The sequence below is a fragment of the Muntiacus reevesi genome, chromosome 5 (genome assembly GCF_963930625.1).
Source record: "Muntiacus reevesi chromosome 5, mMunRee1.1, whole genome shotgun sequence".
NCBI classification, from domain to species: domain Eukaryota; kingdom Metazoa; phylum Chordata; class Mammalia; order Artiodactyla; family Cervidae; genus Muntiacus; species Muntiacus reevesi.
The window spans coordinates 47,289,036-47,298,634 of record NC_089253.1 but is presented as its reverse complement, the minus strand read 5'-3'; the positions used below and the strand labels follow the sequence as shown (position 1 = coordinate 47,298,634).

General features: G+C 69.4%; 1 protein-coding gene across 1 annotated transcript; it reads right to left on the bottom strand.

Moving 5' to 3' along the window:
• On the bottom strand, positions 1–9,255 carry CTSD (cathepsin D). Its single transcript, XM_065938041.1, has 9 exons — positions 9,082–9,255; positions 6,909–7,068; positions 5,184–5,307; positions 4,666–4,784; positions 3,237–3,463; positions 1,512–1,634; positions 1,033–1,177; positions 857–955; positions 1–764 (listed from the first exon to the last, which is right to left on the bottom strand). Exons 1-9 carry the CDS (start codon positions 9,153–9,155, stop codon positions 597–599), a joined length of 1,239 nt encoding a protein of 412 aa, XP_065794113.1. The 5' UTR covers positions 9,156–9,255; the 3' UTR covers positions 1–596.
• Between the last annotated feature and the right edge of the window lie 344 nt (positions 9,256–9,599).

Sequence of the window (9,599 nt, the reverse complement as noted above, 5' to 3'; positions counted from 1 at the left end):
AGAGGTCTGAACAATTTTATTTTCGTGCCAACTTTGGCTCCCAGCCACTCAAGAAAGGGGCGGCCACAGAGAAGGCTGGCCCCAGTGCCCTCCCCTCCGATGCCACCCCACCTGGGGCCAGAGAATGCCCTGGACGCTCTCCGCGACAAGGCGAGCCCCGGCACGGCCCCGCGAGACTGGCTTCTGGCCCCTGCCACCCTTGCCAGCTCGTCCTCAGGCCTCAGCAGGCCCCTCCCTCACGGCGTCCAGGACGAACAGGCGGGCGCAGCGACCGGGAGGGCAGCCGGCCCGAGGGAACCACCCAGGGCGGGGGTCCCGGGACACACAGCCACCTAACAGGCTGTGTCTTCCAAGTTAGAGAGAGGACTCTGCACCGGGGCTGCCTGCTGGCTCTGCCCCAGGCCACCTCTCCATCAGACAGACAGACAGATAAGCAAGCAACATTTCAGACACCAGGGAAGGGGAACCACAGAGCGGAACTGCAGCCCGACGGGCCTCGGGAGGACCGGGCTGGGTGCGTGAGTGCAGTGTGCATGAGTGTGAGTGTGTGTGGCGGGGCGCCCCCTCCTCCGGACTCTGCCTGCAGGCGCGGCCAACTAGAGCTGGGCGGCCTCGGCCAGGCCCACCCGGTTCTGGTCCCGGTCAAACACGGTGTAGTAGCGCCCGATGAAGACGTCCCCCAGGATCCAGAGCGGCCCACCGGGCGGGGGGATGTCCATGCCCATGAAGCCGCTGAGGCACACGGTCGTCCCGGCCTGCGACACCTGCGACGGCCGACAGCGTCAGCGCCGGTCGCCACCCGCGCCCCGCGCCCCACGCCCCGCGCCCGCGCCCCACGCCCGCAGTCCCCGCGCACCTTCAGCGTGTAGTCTTCCGGGGACAGCGCGTAGCCCTTACCCCCCAGTTTCACGGTGACCTGAGGCAGGCTGGACACCTTCTCGCAGGGGATCATGTACTGCAGGGGGTCAGAGGGGAGCCGGTGAGCGGGGCCGCGGCGGCGGGGATGCCCGCCCCGGCCCTGCCGGCGCTCACCTCGCCCTGCATCAGCGGCACGGCCCCGATGGCCTTCTGCAGCTCCCGCACCTCCTCCACAGGGCCCACGATCAGGGACGTGCCCGTATCCACGATAGCCTCACAGCCGCCCTTGCACACGGTCAGACTGCTGCCCACGTCCAGCCTGCGGGGAGGGGCGCGGGCCTGAGTCCCCTCCCGGGGCCCCGGGGCCCCTGCCCGCCCCTGCAGGACTGGGGCGTGAGCAGAGTGGGGGTGGGGAGGGGCCGGAGGAGCCAAGAACAGGTCACCCAAGGGAGCTACGTGCGGGGGAGGCCACTGGCTGGACACCGGGAGCTGGCAGGAAGCACCTAGGGCTGGCAGCACACGGGGCCCAGGTCCCCTTGGGCAGGCCCCCCAGCCCCCCACAGGCCCCTGCTACACGCAAGGCCATGGGCGGCGCCCCCACGAGCCACGTCCCACCCTGCGGAGCCGAGGGCGGGACCCCGCCCCGCGCTCACTGGTCCATGTGGATCTGCCAGTAGGCCTTGCGGGTGACGTTGTGGTAGGTCAGGCTGCCTCTGTAGTACTTGGAGTCGATCCCGCCCAGCATCAGCTCGCCCCCAGGCTGGCTTTTCGGGTCCCTGTGGGGGAGGAGGCAGTCACATGTCCTGCCCGCCTCTGCACCAGGCATCCAGCCTGCGGGTGGCCAGGCTGGATGGGCACAGGGGTCAGGGTTGGTGCGGGGCCCTCAGAAGGTGACCAGAACCCTTCCTGGGCGTGCAGGGGTGGGAGGATCTGGCAGGGGGGAGAGCTCCAATCTCACACCCCGGGAACCACAGGCCAAGCCCCTTCCTGACAGGAGATCCTGCCTGGGCCGCAAGGGGTCCCGGTCTGCCCCCTTAGGATGGCCAGGGTTGGGCCAGCAGGCAGAGGAGGATGCGAGTGCTGGGAGACCCGGGGCAGGGACCTCACCCGCCTGGAAGGAAAGCCAGGGGCTTGCAGGAGAAGGGCTGGAGCCACTGTGCCCGCCCCAGGTCCTCTGCACCTGCCGCTCCGGGGGACGCTCTCCGTCCCGACCACCACAAGACTGGCCCCCGCTTCAGATCTCCGCTTCCGACCCTCCCCACCTCTTACTCACACTCGTGGTTTCAGCATCATCTGCCCGGCTATCTCCGGCACGTGCCAAACTCGTCCTCCACCCATCGCTGTGGCCGCCACCTCCCGTCACCTCCACCACCCACGTGGTGCCCTCCTCAGCCTCAGCCCTGCCCTTGCAAGCCAGCTGCCCTGCCCCCACTTCCTGCCCGAGCCTGCACCCGGGGAATCAGAGAGACAGGCCATCTGTCCCGACCTCAGGCCGGGCCGAGCTCCTGGGTCCTCTGCAGCCCGCCTGCCTCCCCTGGACCCGAGGGCTCACATGCTCCCAGCGCCGAGCTCCTGGGTCCTCCCACCTCCCCTGGACCCGAGAGCTCACGTGCTCCCAGTGCCTAGCAGGCGGCTCGGCCCCCGGCAGCTGCTCAGTTTTTGCCACTGACTGAGCAAGGGGCAGAGGCCAGCATCCACACAGAGGCCGGGCCAAAGGCTCTGGGCTGGAATTCCACCAGAAGTGCCCAGGGTCGGACCCAGAGGGGGCACGTGGGGCGTGGTGGCCAGTGACCAGGAGCGGCAGGCTGCCCGGCCCCCCCGCCCACACCCCCCCTTGCCACACCTGCACCACTGCCCGCATCGGGGGCTTCCTCTCAAGACCTGTAGCACCATCCCGGGAAGAGGCCAGGGGCTGGAGAACTGAGACCCCTTTCCAAGGACTCCCTCCCCAGCATGATAGGTACCAGGTGTTGCTTCTACAACGTGGGAGCATCACCCTGGCTCTCCTGGGGGTCCCCCCCATGGGAAAGCCCCAGCCCCCTTGCCTCCAGAGCTCCTGGCACAGATCAGGGCTTGACGCCTGATCCCCTCTGAGCCGAAAGTGACCCAGAGGCAGGGACCAGTCTGCCCGTCACCAGGCCCAGGAACATCAGGCAGACTGACCGCAAGGGTGCCTGGCCCAGCTCGGGCTGTCGTAGGAGGCAGGCCCAACGACCAAGATCCCGGATACAGGGCCGCCCCGCTGGGGGACCCAGCCTTCGGTATGGACTGTTTGTCCGCCTGTGGGAGGGCGCCAACCCCTGGGCAGTGAGGGCTGTGGCTCAGTGCCTGGCAGGGGGCCGCGGGGAGGGCTGGGACGACGGAGCCCACCCCCACACCTGTTCAGGAAGAAGGAGAAGATGTTCTTCTCCACCAGCTTCTGCTGCATCAGATTGTCGAAGACAGGCAGCACGTTGTTGACGGAGATGCGGGGGTAGGCCATGCCCAGGATGCCGTCGAACTTGGCCGCGATAAAGACCACGCCCGGCTGCTTGATGGCCTCCCCGAAGGTCTGCCTCTGCACCGTGACGCTGCCCGGGCTGGATGAGGACGGGTCACAGGGGACCTGCGGGCCACGCGGTGGGGGCAGCAGGGTCAGTGGGCCGTGTGGGCACCAAGCCTGATGCTGGGCCCCTGGCAGCCCCTCTCCCCCGTCCCTGCGGGCAGCCATGGCCATGAAAGCCAGCTCAGCCACTGCCCGTCGTCTGGCGCACGGGACTCAGCCCAGGAGAAAGGGCTGCTGACGCTGCACCAGACCTGGGTGGGGACAGCGGGGGTGCGGGGCCCATGCGCCGCCGGGCCGGTTTCAAGGACGGGTGCAGAGCCGGGGAGCAGGAGGCGGCGGGCTCCTCCTGAGCTCAGGTCCTCCCACCCGCCTACCCCGCCCTCGGGACCCCGGATCTGACCTTGGACTCAAGGCCACGCCATCCCCTCCCCCAGGCCAGGGTAGAGGCTGCAGACACACACGGGGAGGATGTGGGAAGGAGGGCTGTTTGGGGTTGACACTGGGGGGCGGAGGAGGGGTGTGCGACATCCTGTCTCAGGCTCAGAGGGAGCCTGGCAGAGGCCCCCACTCCCACTAGGCAGACGCGGAGGGGGAGGGTGGCCCGCAGGGAGCCACGGCCCCTGGCCCACCAGGCCGGCTGGAGGAAGGGTCCTCCCTGCCAACAAGGCTCAGGGCAGGCCCCGCGGCCTTCCAGGGAATGCGGGCTGGGAGGGGACCACCTCCTACTCTGCTCCTGCTCCCCGCAGCTCCCGACCCAGACCCCTCCTGTGGCCAGGCACCAGGGGCTCCGCCCGAGCAGAGCCCACGAGGGCCCCGCCCCGCCCCCCAGGGAGGTGGGCACGTCCTGCGGGCACCTCCTCAGATGCCGCTCAGCGTCCTGCCCGGCACCCTCGGAGGGTGCCCCTGGCCAGCAGCTTTGGCTGTGGGGATGGGGCCACACCCGACCCCGGCACCCAGTGGCCCCCGCCGCCCACCAGCTCCTCTGCCTGGCTGGGTGGCCAGGAGCCTCGCCACTCATCAGTCGCTGGTCCTGGGCCTGGCACTCTTGCTCCTGGCCTCTCCTTCCAGCCCTCCTGGCACCGCCCGGCGTGCACACAGGACCACATCCCCCCCGTCATGTATCCCAGCCAAGCTCACTCAGCTGTTCCCCCCCTGGGCCTCTGCTCAGCTGAGACCCTGGCTCCGTTGTTCAGTGGACCCCTGCCCAGCCCTGGGGTCGGGGGTGAATCCCCCGGCCTGGCGTGCGGCCCTGAGACACTCACCGATACAGTGTCCTGGCTCAGGTACCCTGAGAGGCTGCCTGAGCCGTAGTGGATGCTGAAGGTCGTGCCGTTCTTCACGTACGTGCTGGACTTGCCGCTGTTGTATTTGTGGTGGGTCCCTGTGCCGATCGGGGCTGTCAGCCCACCGGCCCAGCCCCAACTGCAGCCTCAACCCTCCCAGCCCTGCACCAGCTCTGCGGGGCCCTGCTGCCTGCTGCAGCCTGTTGAGCAAGCCCCTGGGCGGGTGGTCCAGCCCTCGACCCCCACGGTCCCAGCCCTGAATTGAGGAAGGGAGGAGGGTAGGGACTCGGGAGGGGCCGCCTGTTGCGTGTGGCTGAGGTGGGAACGGCAGGTGGCCCAGGAGGTCTCTGCCCCAGGACGGGAGAGGGTGGGCTGAGGCCGAATGGCTGGCCTCCAGCGCCTGAGGGGAGAGCGGGCAGAGGGGTGGGGGCAGCACTCCTCTGCCCGGGGTCCCTCCCTCTGGGGTCCACGGCAGGCCCTGGGACAGACGGACTCACAGCAGGCGATGTCCAGCAGCTTGCAGTGGATGGACGGAACCCACAGGTTGGCGGAGCCGGTGTCGAAGACCACCGTGAAGCACTGCGGAGGCGTCCCGATGCCGATCTCCCCGTAGTACTGGGCCTGGGGGGTGGGGTCTGTCAGGGCGGGGCGCGGGGCTCCCCATGGGGCGAGAGAAGGCCCAGGCCAGGGGAGGGGCCCGGGGCCAGGCCTGCTGCCTCAGTCGCCCAACCCGCCATTCCTGCCTGAGTCCTTGGTTGGGTCCAGGTCTCTGGGAGGGAAGGTCTCCTCCCCAGCATGAGGGTTGAGTGAGGGCCTGACTCTGGGCCCTCAGATCCCACAGGGCCGAGCCTGGAGGGCCCCCGGGCAGAGGGGTCCGAGGGGCCCAGGGGAGGAGGCGCATGGGGAGGTCAAGTCCCTCAGTGCTGGCAACGCTGCCTTCACTGCTCTGGGCCTCAGTTTCCCCCTCCGCACACGGGGCAGCAGAGGCAGCTTGGGGGGAGGCCCAGATGCGGGATGAGGGCTCTGGCGAGCATGAAGGGGCACATGTCTCCAGGGGAACCCCGTCCTCGGCCCCTCAGAGGTCAGGGGCACGGGCATTTGTGACTTTGGGGTCTGCTGGGCTCTGGCTCCAGCCCCTCCGGGTATCTCTCTCGGGCCAGTAACTCATGACCCAGCAGAAGTGTCTAGGCCTGGGGGGTCGGAGAATGACTCAGCAAATCTCCATACGCATGGTGCGCGTGCACATGCGTATCTGTGTGCGTGTACGCTGGGGACCAGGAATCAGGAACTGGTCAGTCAGGCCCCAGGCAGACCCCCCCGCCCCCCCGCCCGATCACATGCCTGCGAGAGGCCACAGCTTCCTGGCCCGGGCAGGACAGAGGGCGCGGCTACCTGCCCTAAACCTGAGTGGGCCAGAGGCCGGATGGCAGCGAGGGGCTGGCTTCCCAAGACGCAGGGAGTGGGGGGCGTGGAGAGGATGTCACTGGGCAGCCCCAGACGACCTGCCCCAGCATGCTGTGTGTTCCAGAATGTTCCACCTCTGAGCTGGCTTTCCCCTCCATAAGCAGTGGGCACATGGGCCGGTCACTGACCGAAGAGGAAGGTAGGGGGCAGGGACTGGGCGGTGGTTGCCCCAGGCCTGCCAACGAGACAGGCAAGACGAGCACGAGGTTCCAGGGCAGTGGGTGCCTCCCAGGCAGGTGAGCCCAGGTGACCCAAGCTGAGGGACCCCCGGCCCCCACCCACAGCCTCGCGGGCAGGCCGCGGCCTGACTCTGGGCTCCTCCGCGCCGGGCCGGCTCCCTCATGTGCTGCAGGGCCTGGGGCAGCCCCGCGGGGCTGGTCACCAGGATGAAGATGCCAGCCCGGCTCTGAGCCGATGCTCGGTGGCAGGCGGGGAGGCACTCAGGCCGCTCCAGCCAACCCTCCTGGCCACCCCCCCCCCCCGCCCCCCCGGGCCAGGACGGGCAGCAGAGCCCGGAGCTGGGGCCAGGGAGGTCACAGCCCTCAGTCAGGAGGGCATCGAGGACACACCCATCACAAGGGTGGCTGGGCGGAAGCCCCGCCCCCCACACGGCTGAAGCTTGCAAACCACTGGAGGCTGAGAACAGAGGATTTCACCGAAACCCACGCTGGCTCAGGGAACCGGCTGCTGCCCGCAGCGCTGTGGGCAGTCAGCCCGCTGCCCCTGGCCCCAGGCTGCCTCCCCGCCCCCACACTCACATCCATGTAGTTCCTGAGCAGCTCGGGAACTGGCTCATGCCTCACAGCTGGCTCCCCGGTGGCGTATTTCGAGATGGGGCCCTTGGCAATCAGGTGTTCCACGGGGCCCATCGCCTCCGACATGGTCCGGCGGATGGACGTGAACTTGTGCAGTGGGATCCTGTCAAGAGAGGGGTCGGGCTCGTCAGGCCTGGCTGGCTGCACGGCCCACCGGGAGGCTCCCGCACCCACGACCAAGCTGGAGGCCCAGCATGCCTGCTCCTCCCCCACCCCCCGCCCCCAGCCACTGGGGGCTCCAACATGCACCGCTGTGGTCTTCCGTCCCTACTCTGAATGGGTCCAGGGTCAGTGGTCAGCTATCGCATCTGCCCAAAGCCCTCCGTGGGGCCCCCTCTGCCTGGCTCTCCCCACCCAGACCCCACAGAGATGGTCCCAGCTCACCCGTCTGACTTGCGGGGTGGCCACCTTCTGGCCGCCAGGAGGGACTTCCAGGCTACCCACTCTGAGCAGCCAGCTCTCCCTGACCACCCCCAGGCTCCTCACAGGACCCCCTCTTTCCTTCCAGTCCTCATCCCAGGCCGCACTGAACCCCGTCACTCTCTCCCCATTAAGGTCAAGGTTGACACCTGGGGCCTGGAGGTGGGGGCTGCCAGGCTGGCCACACTCCATGCGAGGCCCGGTGCCCCTGCATGGAGGACCCTTCCCAGGAGTCCCGCCTCCCAGCACACATGCCAGCCTGGGTGGTCTGCCCAGCAGCAGGGGCAGTGTGAGGGGTCCTTCTCCACCCCTAGCTCCACAGGGGTCTGAACTTGCCCCAGGAGGTGGGAGAAGAAACCACCTGACAAGAAGAACTACTGCATGAAACGTCTTCCCAGCCTGGGGATCTGCGAGTTCAAGGTCGCAGTGGCTCCTCCCAGCAGGCCAAGGGCATGCTCCAGGAAGATGTGGGACCGGCTCTTGCCTAAGAAGGGACAGGCTGGGAGAGCCTGGGCTTCTTGTCTGGGGGTGGGGGAGGGGGACACACCCTCCAGTCACTAAGGAGACAGATGCCAGTAGTGCCACGGGACGCGAAGATGTGGGGGCTTGGGTTCAGCTGCCCCAACCAGAGAAGCTCCAGGCTGGCGCCCCCAGTGGAAGGCCTGGGGGTGAGGCCAGGGCAGGTCCAGGCCTGCAGCTGCTCCCCACAACTGCTCCAGCTAGGGCTACTTGCCCCTAGGCCACAGCCCACGCAGGGGCCCACACAAGCCAGCTCTTTGGCAAGGCTCAGGTCTGCGGGGGGGCCCTGTCAGCTCCTGCAGCCCCGAAACCCCACCCACCTGCCCACAGGCAAAAGGCCCACAGCAGAGCTGGAAGAATGCCGGCCCAGGCCCAGCACTAGGCTCCAGGCCTGGGCAAGGGTGGGGGCAGGGCAGAAGCGGGTGGGCCTGCCGCATGCCTCTCCTGCTGGGCAAGCAGCCTGCCTGGTGAGGTCCAGAGGGTGGGGGGACCCTCCATCTCGCTGACACAGCATGGCACAGCCCTGGACCAGCCTGATAGTCCTCGGCCTCGCTGGACCCAGTGGGGGCCCCCAGGCCTGGGGAGGGCGTGGTCCTTACTGAGGCAACAGGTATTGGTGGGACAGAGCCCCAGCCCAGCAGTGGGGGAAGCCGCCCAGGGCCTGGTGCCAGCTGGGCCACTCCCCCAGACCCATCCTGAGGCTGACTCCCTCTCGACCCTGTGGGCCTCAGGGTGTCCAGAGGGTCCTCCAACCGGCCCAGGGCCTGTGGGAAGATCTCAGGCCGAACAGACCGGGATGAGGCCACGCCCAGCTCACAGCTGGCCAGGGAGACCCTAGGCGCAAAGATGACTTACCCAAGCCCAGGGGCCTCCGGGGCCTGCCGCTGGGTCTCCTGTCTTCCAGCCGAGTGCGGGCCCCTGGGCACACGCTCCCACCCTACCTGTCCTGGGGACGCTGAGCCGACTCCCAGTCACAGCCCTCCTGCTACCTCCGGCCCACCCCATGATGGCAGGGAGGAGAAGACGCGCAGACCCCCGGGCGAGCCCCGCACCTGCAGACTCCCCCGCCCCGCCCGCAGGTAGGCCCCGCAGGAGGCCCGGGGGCGGCCCAGCTGCACCCCGGCGGGCGCACAAGGGTGCGCGGGCGTCCGCGGGGAGCGCGAGCTGCGCGGCTCACCTGATGACCGCGGCGGCGGGTGCGGCCAGCAGGCCGAGGGCGAGCAGCAGCGGCAGCAGGCTGGGCGTCTGCATGGCGGTGGCGGCCCGGTCGAAGCGGAGAGCCCGGGAGGTCGCGCGCTTATAGCCGGGATGACGGCGCAGTTGGGCCGCGTCAGCTGACCGGCTTGTTTGCACCGGGGCTGGTCACGTGGGCTGCGGCTGGCGGCGGGGGGCGGGGCGGGGCCGGGCCGGCGCGGGGCGGGGCCTGGGCGATGGGGGCGGGGCCGGGCCGGGCCTGGGCCTGGGCGATGGGGGCGGGGCCTGGCCTGGCCGGGGCGGGGCCTGAGCGAGGGGGCGGGGCGGGGCGGCTCTGGGGAGCGAGGGGCGGGGCCACCCGCGCCTAGGAGCTGCCGCGTCTGCTCCGGGCGCGCCGGCCTCCTGTCCCCCCTCGGGCCACGTGCCGATCCGGAGAATTGCCACGGCCCTCTTGGGGCAGAAGGGGACCGGACCTGGCCCTGCTAGACCCCTCAGCCGGGC

What these genes read in the sequence shown, in the direction of transcription:
- CTSD (XM_065938041.1), bottom strand. Translation starts at nt 9,155, where the DNA reads ATGCAGACGCCCAGCCTGCTGCCGCTGCTGCTCGCCCTCGGCCTGCTG. An exon ending in TGCTCAGGAACTACATGGAT is followed by an intron (nt 5,308 to 6,908) that starts GTGAGTGTGGGG and finishes CCCACCCCCCAG; the next exon opens with GCCCAGTACTACGGGGAGAT. An exon ending in TGAGCCAGGACACTGTATCG is followed by an intron (nt 3,464 to 4,665) that starts GTGAGTGTCTCA and finishes CGTGGCCCGCAG; the next exon opens with GTCCCCTGTGACCCGTCCTC.